At 48.9% G+C, this 20,067-nt stretch overlaps 1 protein-coding gene across 7 annotated transcripts in view; it reads left to right on the forward strand.

Moving 5' to 3' along the window:
• PPP1R16A (protein phosphatase 1 regulatory subunit 16A) overlaps positions 1–20,067 on the forward strand; it is a 77,759-nt gene that overhangs the window by 45,794 nt on the left and 11,898 nt on the right. For 4 of the 7 annotated variants that reach the window (XM_043538942.1, XM_043538944.1, XM_037891843.2 and 1 more), the window contains 2 exons: positions 10,200–10,270; positions 18,765–18,910. In XM_043538942.1, the coding sequence (XP_043394877.1) occupies positions 10,200–10,270; positions 18,765–18,910 (217 nt within the window). Of the gene's footprint in view, positions 1–9,543; positions 9,665–9,753; positions 9,861–10,199; positions 10,271–10,584; positions 10,718–18,764; positions 18,911–20,067 lie in introns of those variants that run through there. The other 3 variants (XM_037891845.2, XM_043538945.1, XM_043538946.1) reach the window with 3 other exon arrangements.

Raw genomic sequence — 20,067 nt, forward strand, 5'->3', positions numbered from 1 at the left:
GATGACACTAAACTGGGAGGAGAGGTAGATACGCTGGAGGGTAGGGATAGGATACAGAGGGCCCTAGACAAATTAGAGGATTGGGCCAAAAGAAATCTGATGAGGTTCGACAAGGACAAGTGCAGAATCCTGCACTTAGGACGGAAGAATCCAATGCACCGCTATAGACTAGGGACTGAACGGCTAGGCAGCAGTTCTGCAGAAAAGGACCTAGGGGTTACAGTGGACAAGAAGCTGGATATGAGTCAACAGTGTGCCCTTGTTGCCAAGAAGGCTAATGGCATTCTGGGCTGTATAAGTAGGAGCATTGCCAGCAGATCGAGGGACATGATCTTTCCCCTCTATTCGGCATTGGTGAGGCCTCATCTGGAGTACTGTGTCCAGTTTTGGGCCCCGCACTACAAGGAGGATGTGGAAAAATTGGAAAGAGTCCAGCGGAGGGCAACAAAAATGAGTGAGGCTGAGGGAACTGAGATTATTTAGTCTGCAGAAGAGAAGAATGAGGGGGGATTTGATAGCTGCTTTCAACTACCTGAAAGGGGGTTCCAAAGAGGATGGATCTAGACTGCTCTCAGGGTAGCAGATGACAGAACAAGAAGTAATGGTCTCAAGTTGCAGTGGGGGAGGTTTAGGTTGAATATTAGGAAAAACTTTTTCCCTAGGAGGGTGGTGAAGCACTGGAATGGGTTCCCTAGGGAGGTGGTAGAATCTCCTTCCTTAAAGGTTTTTAAGGTCAGGCTTGGGGCTTGGTCCTGCTTTGAGCAGGGGGTTGGACTAGATGACCTCCTGAGGTCCCTTCCAACCCTGATATTCTATGATTTTAACCTCAGCAGATTGTGCTTGGCCACACACAGCTGCACAAACATTAGCGTGCACCCCAGTTTGTGGCTGAAAACTCGTTACGTTGTGGCTAGAGGGGCGGACTTATCTGAGCTGCTTTGCCTATGCCCATCAGCAGTGAAGGCCACACCATTGAACCTTAAACAGAAATCAAGTGATGTGGCAGATTCACAGTCGCTGTTTCTCTAGATTTGCAGAGGGGAGGCACTGCGGTCTTGGTAATGAGTCTGGGGATCAGTGTGACTCGGGGGGCAGCGGGCAGCACAGTGCTGAGTGGGAAGTGTCCAACCCACCTTCCTGCCAGCTTGAATCCTCTGTGTGTACCTGATAAACCCTGCCAGTGGATGATATATTTGATTTCTTCATGCTTGCAGCTTGGTGGCAGGACCAGCCCTGTCAGTCACTAGCAGTGTCCCGCCTCCCCAAGTTCCCACAGTGTTACCTGCCTCTCCAGTGGCTCCCCCACCCTTCCCTGCTGCCAGGCTTTTCAGCAGGAAACTCCAAACTTCAGATTTTGACCAATGTCTGGCTTAGTGTCTGTCTACTTCCCTGCCACATCCCCGCTGCAGTCACCTTTTGGGGCGATTGTCCCCTCAGCTCTGTTTCCCCTCCTGGGGCACTGGCAGTAGCTGCTACCCTTGCAGATTTCTGGGAGGGAGCTCTAGACCAAGAAAAGCCAGAGGCCAAAGGGTGGGTCTGTGTCTCCTGCTTCTCCCAACTTATTCCATGTCTTACTGGGGAGCTCAGCCGACGCTCTGGGCAGAGTGGAGTTTCCCTCACAGCCCAGTCTGGGCAGGATAACCTCAGCCGCCCAGTCTCTGCGCGGGGAGCGAAGCCAGAAGGGCAGTGCACCAGATGGAGAATTGTGCTGGAGTTCCTACATCCCACTCCAGCAGCCATGCATATGTCTGCAGTGCTTAGCTGCCTCCTTCCTCTGTGCTTCCCCACGGGTCATGGATGGAGGGCACTGAACACAGAACTAATTCTGCCAACGCCAGAGAGTGTGGTAAGGGGTCTTCAGGCCCATCTCCCTCCCTTTCTATAACACCACCGTCCCCCATATTCCAGGCTGAGATCTGGGGAAACACAGGCCCATCTGGGCCATGTGGATCCTATGCTGTAGAGAGGGGTAGAGCTTTTGGGGAGCCCATCCCTGAGTCCCAGGCCAAAAACTTCCTGGAGAAAGCCAGAAGTGTTCCACGTGCAGGAAGGGAGACACTAAGCCCCGCTTCTTTGAGGGCAAGGAGGTCACTAGTCACGTGAAATATTTTTGGAGAAATATCTGTGCCCAGCCTTTCTCCCCAGCTCTGAAGCAGGATCCTGGGGGCTGACTCCCAAAGGGAAAATATATCACCACCGGTTCCCCTGCTCACCGACAGAGAGTGCTACATGGCAGGTCCATGCAGAAAAGACCAGGCTACAGACATGTGCTGGTTTCTTTGGGTATATGCATGTGTACACATAAAAGGAAATTCTTCCTCCTCATGGGAGGGAGGCCAGCTATTTGGATCAGCTGTATATCCCGCTCCTCATGCTCCTTTTGAACAGTGGTTCTCAAACAGGGGTCTGGGGCCCCCTGCGGGGACAGCGAGCAAGTTTCAGGGGGTCCACCAAGCAGGGCCAGCATTAGACTTGCTGGGGCTCATGGCAGAAAGCCGAAGCCCCACCACATGGGGCTGAAGCCCAGGGCCCTGAGCCCTGCCACCTGGGGCTGAAGCCGAAGCCTGAGCAATGTAGATTTGTGGGGGCCCCGGAGGCATGAGGTCCCAGGCAATTTCCTTGCTTGCTACCCCCTAATGCCAGCCCTGGCTTTTATATACAGAAAACCAGTTGTTGTGAGATAGGTAGGCCTTGGAGTTTTTCTACCATGTGCGGGGGGGCGGGGAGGGGGGCTCAGAAAGAAAAAGGTTGAGAACTCCTGCTTTAGAGGACTTAATAAGGGAATGTGGGTTCCTGCCACAGCTAAATAACGGGAAGTATTGGGCTGTCATCTCCAGCTGCTGCTGCTGGTCACCACACCCTAATGTCCAGGTTATGGTTCCTGGCAGCTGCTGCAGGTTCTGTTTTATGTGGGTTCTTACAGCACATTGATCACTGTAGCTTGACATGCCTCACTACTGCTACCTCACCTCCTCCTCTCTGGAGCTGGCCATGGAACGAGAAGGGGGACAGCAGCCCAGATCTGGAAGAACAAGCAGGCACTCACCACTTTTCTTTCTAGCCCCCTGGCCTCTATGTTGTGAGGCTGGAAGGTTCTTCAGTGTGCAGCCATTCAGCTTCAGCTTGGGTGTCGCTAGCAAAGGGAACGATGGCTCTTGTCCCTGCTGGTCAAGGACACTCAGTGTTTCTCCCTGGGGGAGATTTTTACCTGAAAAAGGGTCCACCTCACCATACAGGCCCTTCACAGGCACCCTGGTGCAGGCAAGCATGACCTCAGCCCTAGTCCGCCAGGGCCTGGAAGCTTGCAGGTGGTCTCAGACCAACCGCCCGCCCCCCACACACACACCAAAAAATAAGTATGAAGTGTTATCTGAGAGCGTAAGTGCTTCCGCCTGCTCTGGCAAGCAATGCCCACGTGTGTGAGTGGCACTGCAAGTGGGGGCCCTCTCAACCTACCAGTACAGAAGGGTAGAAATCAGTGTGACAAGGGCAACTGGGGCTTTGGGCAGATCAGTTTCCAGCTCTTACTCAAACAGTGGGAAACTTTTTGCAAAGCTGAGGCTGTTCGGAGTCATGGGAAAAGTTGACTTACTCTCCTGGCTGCTGACAGGTGCTATAGCAAGGAACCTGGGTCACATGGCAAGTTGAAGCAGTCCCTGAAGTACAACAGGAGAAAATACCATGCTGCAAAGGGGAGAAAGAACATGTGTAGGATGCTGGGGCGAGGTCCACAGCTGCCCTGCGTGACCCTGAACCAGCCCTTTCTGGGGTTAGACCCCGGATTATGGGAGCAAACGGGACACTGCAGGGGGGCACTCTGTGAAATTACAAGAAATCCCAGGAACAGCTTTGTCCCATTCCCAATCTCAAGCAACCCACGGAAATGCAAGAATGTGAATGAAAACCATCCACCATCTACTTCAAACTGGGGCAATAAAACGAATTTCCACTCCTGTTTCTAGCCTCAAAGAGTTTGGAACAAACAGAGCATAGTTCTGTCTGAAGCATGTGAGCGAGTTTCTATGGGAGGTTTATCTTTGCATTCGCGTGTTACCATCCCTCAGATAATTGTTCCACTCTGCCACTGGGTAGCAAATTCCCACCCCCACCCCCCCCAAACTTTGATAAACACTATTTGATCTGACAAGTGCTCCCAGGGTCTCTCTCAGAATCATGGTAATATTAATAGTGGTTTTGAGGAAGAAAGAAATGTACTTTATTTTCCTAGACAATTTTTTCTGATCATGGCGCTATACAAAGAGAAAGCTGAAAAACGGCGATACAGTTTCTGGAGTATCAAGGGTTACATTCTTGTTCTGATTGTGACAGTCAACACACCTGATGGGGTTTTCATGAATAAACTGAGAAGAATGTGATCCACCCTACCCCAGAGAGAAATAACTATTCCTCATCTAGGCAGAGGAAGTTTCTTAACTCTGTGCATTGCCCCTCAAGAGGGAGGGGAAAACCAAGACTGAAATGCCAGAAGTTCGAATAAGCAGGGTGGAACCTGCCCCCTGAATCATCCAGTCATTCTACGTCAACTTGAGGGGCTGGTGATTGACCTCTTGGCAAATGGAAACAGCAAAGTGCCCTGTGGCCTCTCCATGTGTCAGGACCTGGGATGGGAGGTGGTGAATAACCTCTTGCAAAGCTGGGCAAAGTATCTGTTCTACGCCTTTTCCGCTGGTCCCCAGGATTGTACAAATGATCAAAAGCAGAGAACAGCAGTGATGCTGTTGAAGAGGTTATGGCTCTCTGGTCTGTGGACCTTTGGCTGTTTCTAGCTCATTGTTTGCTATTACCAAAACCAGTCCTCCATCCAGGAGGAGACGGATTCAAAGTGGGTACTTGGATGAAGTGATTTAAAATGCTTACGGACCCTCAAAGAAGTTGACAAGTAGAATTTATTCAGCTGGCTGTGCAAAGTCCATAGTTTAACTAGCATGTAACTCAAATGAAGCTTAGCCATGAGCTCCTCCAGGAGGGCTTTAGTGTGTGTATAGGACTGCCAAGCCCAAAAGTCGGGTCTCAGGAGTATAATGTTCAAGAAAAGGAAGTTTTGTATGAATCCTGACATTAAATATTCCGTGAGGGTAACAACCCACAGGACCATAAAGCACAACCATGGAACCTCATACCGCTCCTTATGGCATTACCCAGATTGAACCCCTGCAGGAGTTGTCTTGATTTATTAGAGTAGACCTCCTGACAGCTACTGTCTCCAATCAGAGGAGTTTTTGAATTTGAGAGCTTTCTTTGATGAGACTCAGTATTGTGCTTCTAATTCGGACACGTAGTTCTGAACTTTCAAGGCATTGATTCCCAGAGTAAGGTCAGACATTTTTCTTCCTTCTGTTGAGCATCAAAATACAGTCCTTAGGAATACTAACAGTCTTTGGGTAGAGAAGTCTTGTCTTTAGGTGACATTAAGCAAGTCCTTTTGGTGGTCATCAAAACATGCATTCACCATAATGCTATATATGGGTCATCCAGTCTTTATCCGATGCCTTTTTTGGAGGGCTGGGGGTGGGGAGCAGAAATCTTCTCCACACCTTAATGCCCAGGGGAATATGAAGGATATGTAATATACCTGCTTTGGGATGTTCATATTTAAAGGAAGATCCTGCTTTCAACCATGGAGGCACACTGCTGTGAAAATCCCAGTGTAAGGGGTCTGTGGACCTTAGCACAAGGAAGAATAGGACAATTCATCTGTATTGACCTGAAAACTTCCATTCTGTGAGTAATAAGGTCCACAGATCAGGCCCACCCTGGGACAAATGGATCAACCAAAGTAGAAACTGACATACAAAGATTCAGGTTTGTCTCATAGGGGGAATTCTCCATGCTCTGCAATAAGATAAATTGTTGTGCTTTTTCCTGAAGGTATGTTTAACACAGTCTGTAGTTCAAGACAGTAGAATTGAATTCTCCTGGCTTTGGCAGTTCTCTCAACTGGAGGGAATGTCAGAGGGCAGGGCATTCCCCTGCTGCCAGTGACTGACAGGTCTGGTTCTGCTCTACGCTGCATGCAGGTTGAAGTACCTATTGTAACAGATCTGCGGACTTCATTACTTGAATAAAAGAAATTTTCAGGTGAGCACAACCTAGTGTTCTTCTCAGTCATAATGGAATATCTTCTTCTGTGTCCATCGTAAACAATGATCAGAACCGCTCCTAGGAGTAGGTAGGCCCAATGGTCTGAATAAAGGCCTCAGATCCAAATGGCTCCTTGGTTCTTCGGTAATTCTGGCTGAACCATTGACGCAGTGTGTGACCTTGATAATCCAGTTGATCTTGTGCCTTTTTTAACCCAGCTGGAAAATTTGGTGAAGGAACCTCCCTAATCAAAGCAGTAGTTGCTTTTGAGCTGATTGTTTCCCAGGGAAAGAAATCGCATGGTACAATAACTTTTATTTTGGATGGCATCAGTGGATGATCTCCACACCCTTGGCAGAGTTGAGTAGCAGAGAGAGATGAAGAGATCTGGGCAAGGGAGAAAAAGAGATGATGTTTTTTATTGTATTCTTTAGATTTGTTTAAAGCACCTCTGGAAACGTCTAGATATTTGCATATTTGTATAAAAATAGTTTGAACTTTTAAGGAATTGGACAGTTGATGAGGCAGAGCATTCCAGGCACTCGGAGCTGCAGTGGGAAAGGCTCTTGTCTGATTAGAAGTATATCATGTGACGGGGCAGAGATGAGGGTGGTGATAGATGAATATGGGGAGGAGAAAAAAGAATGAGGCAAGATGCAGGACTGGCTGGGGGAAGGCCAGTGAGGCCTTGAAAACCAGCAGAATTCTATTCTGTTTAGGGGCTTTATACAGCCCCGGACACCCTAGTGTCTGAGCGCCTCAAATCATTAATGGATTTTATCTTCACAGCCCCTCTGGGAGGTCAGGGACAGTTATCCCTGTTTTGAAGACAGGAAGCTGAGGCACAGGGTGGTGTAAGTGACTTGCTTAATGTCACCCAGGAAGTCTGTGGCTGAACCGGGAATTGAACCCAGGTCTCCTATGTCCCATTCCAGGGCCCGGATCTAAATCTTTTTTGCTTTGCCTGTTAAATGAGATCTAAGACTGGTGGCATTGTTTTGAGCTTGAGGGTCTGGAATCCCATTTCTGTGTGTATCAGGAGGGTGAGCAGCAGCTTCCTGGGAGATATGAAGAGCTGGAGCTCGGGGAGGCCAAAGGCAGAGAAGAGGAAGGCAGAGCTGGGGACTTCTTTCCAAATCCTAATTTGTATGACTCTTGAAGAATAACGTCAAACAAGGGCCATGAAACCCTCCTGTGCAGTGCTACCTCTAGCATAGGGCACACCTACCCATGGACTCCTGGGGAACGGATTGTGGGCAGGGTAGCTAGACCCAAGAAGAACCTTATCTGACCCCTTTGATACACATTGTTATTGGTTTCTCTTGGTCCTAGTCCAAGGATAGCATCTCCTGCTGGCTGTGGGGGGAGAAGCAGCCTGCACGGACGCAGACTTCCTCTTGGACACTGACCAGTTGAACCAGTTCTCTCACACTCCCTAGGAACTAGAGGTGTTTCCAAACTAAGCAGTGCAAAGGAATTCCATCTGGAGTCTGTCATGCTTTAGTTTGCTGAGGCAGCTCTCAAAGTGGAGGGGCTCTGATAAGGTGAGAGGATTACCTGCTTCACAGTCCTTGACCAAGGCTCATCTCCATGCCACCCACGGTGGATTCTGTCACATGAGCAAAAGCGGATGTATTCATAATGCGGAGCAGTCAGTGAGAGATCTCAGAGCCCTCTCAGTTAATCTGGCTTTCACTTAACTGTGACCAGAGCCCTGTAATCTCATTGGGTTTGTTTTACCACTTTACCTGAGGATTTAGAGTGATAGACATTAAGAGTTGGGAAAAGATTTTGGATCATCTAGTCCTTCCCGCAGGGACCAGTGCAGGACTCTTCCTTGCTCTGATGACATCTAGTGTTTTGTCAAGGCTAGTGTTAAATGCTTCCAAAGGTGAACTGCAGAGCAACAGACATGCCGATTTCCTTATCTCTGGTGTGTGTGTGTGTGGGGGGGGGGGGGGGGGGGAGCTGGAACCTAATCAGTTAAGTAAGTCTAACTTGGGCTCTTTGATGACACTGTGTATTTTCCTTTTTTGCCCACTCTGGGTCTGAGATTGTTGGTAATTCAGTCTCCTTGAGAAACAGCTCTTGTCTTTAACTGTTGGTTTTACCTTCCTCTGCCCATTACTGACCTTTACTTTTAAAACCTGACCTCACCCTATCTCCTCCCCACTCAGTTTGGTGATTAAGGCACAGTCTATCTTAAAACCATGGCAGGGGTCTACTTACAACATGGCTATCCCCTGACTCAGCTAAAAATGGTCACAAACTGTACTGTAGATTGGAGCTTAATGTGTCACTGTAACGGGTTAAAGCCTTGGGCAGTCCAGCATCTCAACTCAAGTACAGGGACACAGCTAAGGTCCGGCCATACTGTAGCTTTAACCATTTACTATCCGCTCCTGTGACTCAGTTGTTAGTTGTAGCACTGCGAGATACAATCTGTGCTACAACATTCCTTGCTAGACAAAAGAGGCAGCAGCCAGGGTCGCAGCAGTAGAGGGTCTAGCGCCCTCTGGGAGGTCTTGTGCAAAGAAAACCTGCCGTGTCCCTAACACCCCAGTGATGAGCGAGACAAAGGAGAGGACGGGTGATATGTTTTATTGGACCAACCGACCAACTTCGCTTGGTGAGAGAGAGAGCCTCACCCATTGTCTCTGGGACCAGCACAACCACAGCACCCCTGTATTACTCCAGTGGTTGACACATTAGCTCTCCAACTACTGGTCCTATAAAAGGATGTAGAACAAGGCTTATGGAAATACTCCCATATCTGACTGCCCTGGATCTTCTGCACAGTGATGTGGCTTGTGAGTCTGCGGGTCCCAGCATACAAAGCTTCACCTTAAATCACCCTTCACTTGAGAAGAATCAGATACACTCTACAGCCCATTTTAAAATCCAGCCACAGTACCTGGATCTAAGTGACTATGGCAGTGAATTCCACAGGTTAACATCACACTGCATAGGGCAGAGTTCCATTCTTAATGGTGATGATTTTGCCAGATCGTATTGATATTTACTTATAAGCATTTTTCTATTTTTATCCATTTAAATTTTCACTGTTGCACAAAATTATGGGTTTTAAGCAATTTGTGGGAAGTTTATGGAGAGGTCAGACCATAATTATTTCATGACAGCAGAGATTGAGATTCAAAAAGTTAAAGCTTTATAACTGTTAAAACTCAAATTGTCCAACATCACATGTCAAAATATACAAATTAAATCGCCTTAAACCAAACCCCAGCAGGTTCTCAAGCAGCATTTTCCTTACTTTGCCTCTCTGTAAATTCCAGTGATTATCGCTGGAAATATTTATTGACAGCTTGTGTGTGTTCAGTGAAATCAACATTTACAGGTAAAAATCTAAGCCTTCCCATTTCCTGTCGTTCCTTTCGTTTCATTTTCAACGTCCTGTCCTTTTAATATTAAGGTGTCTCTCTGTTCTCTTGCTAGTAGACGGCGGTGAGAAGGAAGAGGGACTGGCCAATTTGATGATGTCCTTGCAAAAGCTGAATACCTCAATCAAGCCCCCATCTTTCCCTTCTTCTTTCTAACCCAAGTAACTCTCCTCTTTGCATTCTCTCATTACATTTAACCCCCTCCCCCCGCCCCGTGACCCCTAATCACCTTCAATTTCTTTCTCTGCAGCTCTTCAGTCTCCACTCTCTCTCTCTTGAGGTCAGGCCATCAAAACTCAATTCTCTTTCAGTCCAGCGCACCTACTGGTATGCAGGGGACCACCCGGTCTGTTAGGGGTGAGTTCTGTTTCTGGGTTCCCCTGAAGCAGACATAAGAGCTGTGTGTGCAATGCAAGGCATGTTTCTGTTACAAGGGGAAGTACTTGCCCCTGTGCTCTTCAGGACTGTGGGGGGGATTTTCAAAGGCACATGGCAGCTAGGCACGTAACTCCCACTGAAAGTCAAAGAGAGTTAGGCACCTGACTTCCATTTGTGCCTCTGAAAATATTTGGCTGTCTCCTCTCTCTGCCTTGATTACACCTACCAGAAATCCCTCTGGATCCCCCTGCCCCAGTGACCCTTGTAGCTGCAGGTGAGTGTGTGGAGACCCCTGTCTAAAAGCTCTTTTTTTTACAGTTCGCCAGTTCCTTCAGCGTGGCATCAGCCCCAGTTTGTACAATGAAGATGGCCTCACTGCATTGCACCAGGTAAGCAGCCTTCCCAGGTCCCCACTGGCAAGAGCCCTTTTCAGCTACCGAGCCTTCCCCGCAATCTGCTTCTGCCACAGTTCACTTTTCAGTGTCCAGTCCCCGCACTTCTCCTGTTCACTACTTGTCTTGCATCCCCCAGTCTCAGGGCTTCTAACTTACTTTCACTTCCTCCAGCCACACTGACTTGGGAGGCTGTGACAACCATGTAGCCTCTCCCCCCTCCCTGAAGGCAGTGCCTAGCCAGTCCTGTGCTAGTAACTGAGGCAGAAATCTATCCTGACTCCCCTTCTTTCTCTGTCTCCACCTTCTAGCTAAATGCATCCCTTTGCCAGCTCACTCTTCTCACCTGAGTCCAGGACACTGCTCCCCAATCCCTTACTGTGTGGAGTAGCTGCACCAACCATCAGACACCAGCTTTGCAGGAGGGAAGGGCCGAGAAGCAGGGTCAGTATTTTTCTTGGTCACGACGACTTTAAACTGAGTTGAAGCTGCAGGTTCTAGACGTGACTCTGGAGGCACCACCTGGTGGTTCCAGTGGGATCATTCCTGTTTTCTTATCCCCCAATACTCCCAACCCCTTCGATCCTTGAAATAAGAGATGCTGGTGCCACAGGCGACATCATCTCTCACTGCAGCTAATAACTGCTTCCGATGGCCTAGATCTGGGCTCTCGATACTTTGAAGAAAAGGCAGACCTTGGACCAGAGTTTTCTCGCGACTTGGGCTGGGAACACTGGCGAGGGAGGGGCCGAGTGTCAACTGGAAGCTACAAGGTGGTGCTTTTAGCAATCACAGACATGAGTGCATCTTGAAAATAAGGTAGATTTTTCTCCCCCAGTGAACATATAGAAATTAGTGCCTGAGTTAATCACTCACAATGGTTCTTGCACTTCAGAGTATTTACAGTCTCTCAGTGATGATAATAAAGTGTCTTGCTCTTCTCCAGCACCTTCCAGTGCTTCTCAAAGTGATCTCTCTCTCATCTTCATGACTCCCCTGTGATCCAGGGAAGTTCTAGTGTTCGGAGTGTGAGTTCTCTGAGCCAGGAACAGTCTGTATTTCATTTCCTTTATAGCCCCAAGCACACGACTGGTGCTTTTATCTGTATCTGTCTGCCAAAATAAATGCATTTTACAACTTTGGCACTGGGGTGAAGTGACTTTATTCACTGCATATTAGTTATAGAGTTAGGAATAGAACCCAGGAGTCCTGACTCCTAGTTCTGTGCTTTAGCCACAAGCTGGTCCTTCCCCAGCAAACTTTGTTCTAAAGGTTACAGATGATCTGGTGAATAGCTGTTTTGGACCCATTACAAACTAATATGGAATGAACTACAGCTGCTAAAACTCATAATTGCTAACCATCCGTATGGCATAACGACCACAAATCATAATCATTGATACCTCCGACAGCCACCAAAAATCTTCACGATTCCAGTCCGGTCACTGATGGCTCACCTAGCAGCCTTGAATCATTCCCCATATTATGATGCCGGTAGCTACAGAGCTAAGTAAATAACCAAGCAGTAAAATGCAACGGGGCATTCCCACCTAGAGTGAGCTAATTGAGCAATAACTGTTACAGCAGCAGGCACCTCCTAGAGGCTGATGACTGACTCAGAGCAGTTAATGGCCTGAGACACAGCGGAGTCTCCTTGCTTCTCTTATGGGAATTCTCTCCATTACTTCTCTGTTCAGATGTCTGCTCTGAGGAAACAGACTCTGGCCCCCTCTCATCATCTGTCTTCTCTCTCCTTTCACCGTCCTTGCCCGTTGCTGTCTTGTGCACTTTTTCATTAATCTCAGGTTTAGTGAAACGTTCATAGACTCGCCTAGTCGAGGCTTACCCGGAGACGAGCGGCGACATTTCAGTGAGCCGGAGCTAGCTGCCGCCACCTTCACTTTTAATAAGTAGAAGGGGCTGGTGGAGGCTCTGCTTTGAAATGCTCCATCTTGAGCTGAGGAAAAGACCCAGGCATCACTGTGGAGGGTACAATAAAAACCTTTCCTCAGTGTGCAACAGCAGTCAAAAAAACAAACGACATTAGGATGTGTAAGGAAAGGGATGGCGAGTAATGCTGAGAATATGCTGATGCTGTTCTATAAATCACTGGTAGGACACACTCACCGGCCCTCACTATGTTCAGTGGAGGTCTCTATCCCAAGAAGGACATAGCAGAAATAGAGAGGAGGTTCAGATACAGATGACAAAAATAGAGTCCTGGAAAGAGTTCTGTATGAGGAGAGACTGAAAAGACAGGAAAGGGGTGAATAAGAGAAGGTAGAACAGAGGTATACAAAATACCACATGCTGTAGAGTAAGGCAGTAGGACAAACAGAAGTGCTTCCTCTCATTACAAGAACAAGGGGACAGTTAATCAAAATGTAAAGTGACCAATTTAAAACTGGCGCTCTTTTTACTCAGTATGTACTACCACTAGTCAGCATTGAGGCAAAGGGTTTGCATTAGGGTCGGACAGTTAAATGGGCAGTGAGAACATCTATAATCAGATTAGATAGGATGAAAAAAATTACAGGGCTATAAACTCCCCTTCCTCAGGGCATGAGCCAACCACTAGCTGATGGGGGGTAAGGAAGAAACTTCCCTGATGGGCAGGTTATTGTGTAATTGTCCACTGCAAATTTTCATCCCTTCCTCTGCAGCAGCCGGTGTTGGCCACTGTCACAGAGGGTGCTGGACTCAGTGAATCACTTGTCTCATTTGACATGGCAGTTCCTAGGTGTGGATAGTCTGATGTGTGTGGTGTGGCATGAGTGTGTTTGCTTTGATTGGCTGCTAAAAGGAACATGGATAAATCCTTAAAAAGAAAAGGAGGACTTGTGGCTCCTTAGAGACTAGCAAATTTATTTCAGCATAAGCTTTCGTGAGCTACGGCTCACTTCATCGGATGCATTCAGTGGAAAATACAGTGGGGAGATAAATCCTTGTGAAAGCTGCATGATGCTCCTCTGCAGCAGAGAGAGGCTGAGTGACCGGTATTTACAAACACTGAGCCAGCAATGTCTGTGCTGAGACAAGCATGTGTATTGACATACCCAAATGAAAACAGCAGACACTTGGATTAAGGAAAGCACACGTCCCGAAGGAATTAGAGGATTGTAAATGGCCCAGCAATCTAGTAGCAATGTAATTAAATACCCCCAGGCCCCAGCAACCATCTCTTGGCAGGGTTGCCACTTCTTAACATTTGTTTAGACAGACTTGTGTATCCTGATGTTCTGACACCCTCCAGCCAGTGTTGTTGCATCGTGACTCTTGATAGACTGACATCAGGACCTGTTAATGGCTCTGCAAGCAAGATACAAGATCATCCAATCCACCTTGCTGACTCTAGGCTAGAGGCAACCCGGTGAGGGCAGAGTGAAGCAGTGCTCTTTCCAGTCCCAGCCATGAAGGGTGGTGATGGGTTGGAGGGGGTCCAGAGAAGAGCCATGCAAATGAGTCAAGGATTAGAAAAACCTGCCTTATGGTGGTGGAAAGAAAGAGCTCAGTCTATTTATCTTAACAGAGAGAAGGTGAAGGGGTGACTTGATCACAGTCTATAAGTACCTACATGGGGAACAGGTATTTTATAATGAACTCTTCAGTCTAGCAGAGGAAGGTCTAACACGATCCAGTGGCTGGAAGTTGAAGCTAGACACAATCAGATGGGAAATAAGGTGTCAATTTTTAATAGCGAGAGTAATTCACTATTGGAAGAGGCTACCAAGGGTTGTGTTGGATTCTCCATCACTGACCGTTTTAAAATCCAGATTGGCTGTTTTCCTAAGAGATCTGCTCTAGGAATGACTTGGGGGCAGGTCTTCAGCCTGTGTTACACAGGGGGTCAGACTAGATGATCACAATGGTCCCTTCTGGCCTTGGACTCTCAGAATGAATGTCGTAGAGTCGAACACTCACATTACACCGCTGTATACACATGGTGAGTAATAGCCAGTCGTAGTGGTTGTCTACACTACCACTTATGTCTCACCGGGGTGTGAAAAAACACCCTCCTGAGCGATGTAAGTTACAGTGGAGTCGCATCTTACGTGGGGGTTAGGTTCTAAAGTCAGCGTGTAAGGTAAAAATTGTGTATAGTCAAAATTACCCTTGAAAATCCCTTAAATCATCCATAAAGTACAGTATACTGTACATGGTTTTGTGTATACAGCCCTGTACAGTAATATGTATAACTGTATAATGTATACAGTAATGTACAGTATATAATAAAGAGAACATATGCAAAATATAATTTTACAGCATTGTATCTTTCATTACAGGGGCATAATTACAGGGGGTCGTCAGGGCTTGATGTCCATCCAGGAGACAGAGGTGGCGGAGAGCTTGGGTGACGGAGAGCGAGTCGGAGATGAAGTGGTTGGCTCTGGTTCAGCTCAAGAAGTTGATTGCGTAGGCTCGTCTGCTGCCGGTTGTTTTTCCTTGAAAACCATGGTGATCGGCAACTGTCGCTGTTGTCTCTTGAGTGGCTCAAACGTTTCTTGGTGCGGTCTCAAATCGTGCGTAATACTCCGTGTGATTTTGCGGCTTCGTTCCATAGAGGGATCGTATTCAGAAATTAAATCATTCAGGTGTTTCGCTGCTTGGAACACTTCAGCAAATTTATGAAGATTCCAACTTGCTGGCTCTTCCTGGTCGTCGTCGTCATCTTCGTCTTCTATAGACGATTTTATCAGTTCCTCTGACTCTTTGTTAGTCAATGTTCCTCTATGGCTCTCGATTAATTCTTCAATTTCTTCCTCAAGGATGTTGATGAAACCACCACCGCCCATTTACCTGGCCACCTGAACAATGCGTTTCACTTTTTTGTCAATGGTCGGGAAACCCTTAAAATCATTCACACATTCTTTCCATAGGTTTTGCCAACATGCATTGACTGTTTCAGCCTTGATTGCATCCATTGCCTGTTTAATATAAGTGATGCAATCGGCAATGTTGAAGGACTTCCAACACTCCATCACATTGAGATTGGGATCAGCATCCATAGTGCTACGTATCCATGAGAACGTCAGCCTTGTGTACAGGGCCTTGAAACAGCGAATCAGGCCTTGGTCGAGAGGATGGAGATGGTATTGGGGGGGGAGAAAGACAACTTCCACATTGTTATGCGCAAACCGGAGTGCCGCAGGATGGCCAGGAGCATTGTCTACGATCAGCAGCACTTTAAAGTCAAGTCCTTTTCTCTTCGAGGTACCGTTTGACCTCCGGAATGAAACACTTATGGAACCAATCCAGAAATAATGCTGCCCTCACCCAAGCCTTTTTATTTGATTGCCAGAACACAGGCAGGAGATTTTTGTTCTTGCCTTTTAGGGCACGGGGATTTCCAGCCCTGTAGAACAAGCCCAGCTTTATTAAATGCCCAGCCGCATTGCCACAAAACAACACAGTCACATGGTCTTTAGCTGCTTTGAAGCCGGGGGCTTGTCTTTCCGATTTCAAAATGTAAGTGTGGTTCGGCATTTTTTTTTCCAGAAGAGCCCAGTCTCGTCAGCATTAAAAACTTGTTCGGGAAGATAGCCCTTTTCTTCTGTGATTTTCCTTAATTGTTCGGGGTAGGCTTTTGCTGCCTCTTCGTTGGCAGATGCAGCTTCACCAGTAGTCTGCACGTTTTTGAGGTTGAAGCGGTTCCTAAAACTGTTAAACCAACCTTGGCTGGCTTTGAATTCCTTCTCCTCAGAAGGCTGTCCCTCTTCGGCGGGAGGTTTGAACAGCGCGTAGAGGCTAAGAGCCTTTTTTCGCAACGTGTTGCCATCGATAGGCACACGTTTACGGTTCATGCCTTCCAGCCATAAGTTTAATGCCTTTTCAGTCTTCACTAAAGTCTTATCATGCACCTGGCTCGTCACCTTAGCAGTTATTGGAGCACTTGATGCCATGGCTTGACAAATTTCTCTCTCTCAAATCTTGATGGCACGGATGCTAGATTTGTTGTGGCCATATTTACGCGCCATGTTGGAGACCGACATACCATCTCTCAGTAAGTCCAACACAACCAGTTTTTCCTCCAGCGTTGGAACAGATCGCTGTTCCTTTGGCTGAGCACTAGATGAAGTAGTTGGCTTGAGTTTAGGGGCCATGTTGTATGAAAAATACGAATCTTTAGACACGAGAATCACACTCACCGCGGCGAGATGCTCACGCTATGAGAGGCACGCAGGAACTGAGACCGACTGAGGGAACAGGAGATTCACGTCTCCCATCTCACTCTCACTCCGGGGCATACGCTCATTGAGTGGAAGGGTGGGCGGAATCGCCCGCACTATTTACAGGTATCTTGTTATTTTTCTTTTTTTTGCCAAGTGCGTGTAGTTGAATTCGTTTACGTTAAATGTACGTATGATGCGACCTGTACACCGAGAGATGCGCCGGTGTGGACCGCGCTGTCAGCGGGAGAGCTTCTCCCCGTCGTAGCTACAGCCGCATGTGGAGGTGGTCTTACTGTGTCGACGGGAGAGCTCTCTTCCATCGCAGAGAGCGGCTACATGAGCACTCGTACTGCTGTGCTGCTCTAAGCTTGCTAGTGTAGATATGGCCTTCGGTCTGGCTGAGGTCTCATTTCTTTCTGTCTCAAACTTTGGTGTCTGACTGGGGCTTTAATATTTTAGCCTAAGTGACGAGTTCAGCAGTGGAGCCTGCCCGTTCCATGTGGTGAGTCACGTTGTGCCGGCCGGTGCCTGGGCGTCTCGCCTGGTGTGGAGCACTGCGCTGTGTGCAGAGACCGCAGTTAACGCCACACGTACACAGCAACGGAGCTCCACCCCCTTTATCTGTACGGTGGGTTTGGACTCCTGCTAATTCCAGTCGAGATTCTGCGGTGGCTGGTGCTTTGGTTTTCAGATCACTCCCTGCTCATCTGCTTGATGGGCTTCAGTACCCACGGTTCTTAAGCCCTTTGAATTTGGCCTCCTAGGGTTCAAAAAGACCAAACCTCCCATTTCAAGTGGCTCCGATCCCCTGACTTGGCGTAAAGGAGCTTTTGCCACTGACTTCAGTGGGAAGAGGATCAAGACCAAAGTGATCCTAGCTCTTTCAGGTTCCCTCCAGGGCCCTCTTTTCCGCTCTGCTCCCTGTCCCCTGCCTCTTTCCTTTCTCTTGACACCTCACTCTCTGTGATCTGGAGAATGTCCTGATGCCAAGCCACTGATGTGTTTCTCTTCACCAATCCCCAGCATGCACTGAACTCTTGGGAGAAAGTAATGCCTTCTCCCTCTCTCCACCCTCCTGCAGGCCAGGACTTCCTGTCTGCCGATGCTAGGAGCTCCAAGCGGTGACAAGGCGGGAGCTCTTCACATGGGCTGCAGATGGTACTGAAGAGGGGTTAGGTGCATTATTGGCCTCCGCTCCCTGAGAAGCCTGTCAGTCCATCATCAGGCAGGAATTTGCAGTATGAATCCACCGATCAGTTCTAAGAACCTCTCAGAGCAATGTCCCCTTCACACCCATCTAACAGTACTGGCTTGCTTCCACCTCCTTTCCCAAGAGCCCTTCTGGTGGGTGTTCGCAGTGACCAGGATCCCCCCAGCGGCTAAGCTGTCAGTGGGGACAGAGAGCCGGTGGGTAGAAGTTCCCTGCCCCTGCTCTGGACCAACATCTGGGACCAACACAGCTACAGCAACACTGTGCACTGCCCCTTCCTGTCAGGCAGGTTCCTTTCCCTGAGTAACAGGCGGGCCGGCATCCTCTCCTGCTGTTGCCATGTCTTGGTTTGCTGGGAGTAAGCCAGTCCCATCCTGGTCAGACAGGGTCAGCATCTTAAAGAGCTGCTTATAAATCTGAACCAAGAGCCCTTCAAAAGGAAACCGCGTTCTCCAGGTTGCTGGTTCATGGACGTCAGAGACAGAGACCTGTTGGGCCCCCGCCTCCACCAGGCTTAGGAACAAACATAGATGGTTCCCAGCGGAGGGTTAAAAAATCAGCACTTGGCTAGTGCCCCAGAGTCATTTCTACCTGTCTGCTCTCTAGTGCTCTGCAGGAAATGCTGTGGCCTTCGCTCCAGAGATCTCAAAGCCGTTTACAGACATCCATGAATTTATCCTCACAAGTTCTTTGTGAGTCTGGTCAGTAGAGTTAGCCCATCGCACAGAGGAGGAAGGGACTTGGCCGTAGTTACCCAGCAAGTCCGTAGCCGAGCTGAGCCTAAAGCCAGGAGTCCTGGCTGCCTGTCCTGTGCTCTAACCAAGAGAGTTGGGCTTTCAGTCCTGGTCCTAGTGGCTGAGATCCACCTCACAAAAGCCATTCCCATGAAGTAGCCAAGGACTGGCTGAGCCATGGAGCCCCAAGTCTCACCCCCTCCAGAGAGGCTTCCTCCGGGGCAGGTCTAAGGGTAATTGGTGGAGGTCTGCAGTGAGGGGGCAGCAGCTTGCTCTGTCTTGGCTGAACCTTTCATGCAAAAACAGGGCCTGTTCCTCTAGGCCTGTCAGTCCCCAGCTGCAGTGACCACCGTGTTCTGCTCCCTCTCGTGTTACAGTGCTGCATCGACGACTTCGGGGACGTGGTCGTGCTGCTGCTGGAGGCCGGGGCTGATGTCAACGCCTGCGACAGCGAGCTCTGGACGCCGCTGCACGCCGCTGCGACCTGCGGGCACCTGCACCTGGTGGAGCTGCTGATTAAACAGTACGCAGGTTCCTGTGCGTTCCAGGCGGGGGCCGGGGCGGGGGCGTGACGGTGGGTGAAGGGAATGAGCGGCCTTCTCTCCCCGGAGCGGAAAGGGGCTGCAAACAGACCAGCCTGAGGTGAGGAAGGAGCGGGAGAGTTAGGGCTCATGAAGAAACCTACCAGGTGCACCATAACAGAGCGATGTACTCCCAGAAGGAGACTCTTCTAGCGGCTGCTCTGGAGTTCAGAGGGTCCTGGGACTTGATTGGGGCAGTGACCCTGCAGCCTTGGGCAGGAAAGGTGGCTTGGAGTGAGGGCACCCAGAACTGCTTAGAATCCTCCTTGGCCCTGGGATTGCCACCCCCCAACCTAGCTTTGAGTCAAGGGAAGTGAACCTGGCACCAGATAGTCTGACAGAATTAGCTCAGCCTGGGATGATTCCTGGCTGTGACTGTTTCTATCCCAGTCTCTACCCCTGTGACCTGAAGGAGAGCTCTGTGCAGCTTGAAAGCTTCTCTCTCCCCAGGAGAAGTTGGTCCAATCAAAGATATTACCTCCCGCACCTCGACCAACACGGCTACAGCCCACAGCAGTTCCACTCACCCCCCACCTCCAGTCCTGACTCTGGAGCACCCCCTGCTGTCCAGTCCTCATACTTCCTTATGCAGTCGCTGAGCTCTGTCAGGGATGATTTGCTGAATGCCACCTAGAGGTCCTATACCTAGCCCAGGCATCTCTCTTTCCTGTGACCCAAGCCAGGGTTGAACACCCAGGTTTTCAGAGGAGGCAGGCCGGAGTATTAACCCTCGGGGGCTCGCCTCCCCTGGAACAATTGCATCTTTTGCAGCTTGCTTATTTCCCCTCCCCTCAGATTGAAGTCACGTTGTGAGACTCCGTTGTAGTTGTTTGGAACCCTGCCTGTCGGGCTGTAAATGTTTAATGGGGGTGTATTGTTGACCAGGTAACCCAATCTGCCTCCATCTGGGCTGTTGCAGGAATCTCCTGTTAGTGAGGCCTTGGCCCGGCTGCAGCTGGACGAGACAGTTTGCGTCAGTAAATCCTCTGCTGCTGCTCTTGCTGTACAGCATGACCGAGTTATGAAAGGCCTTTCCCCGTCACTCCCTGCCCAGGAGGGCTGGGGTTTGAATGCCAGCTGAGGACGAGCATGGACCTGC

Source organism: Chelonia mydas, chromosome 2 (genome assembly GCF_015237465.2).
Source record: "Chelonia mydas isolate rCheMyd1 chromosome 2, rCheMyd1.pri.v2, whole genome shotgun sequence".
In the NCBI taxonomy this organism is placed as follows: domain Eukaryota; kingdom Metazoa; phylum Chordata; order Testudines; family Cheloniidae; genus Chelonia; species Chelonia mydas.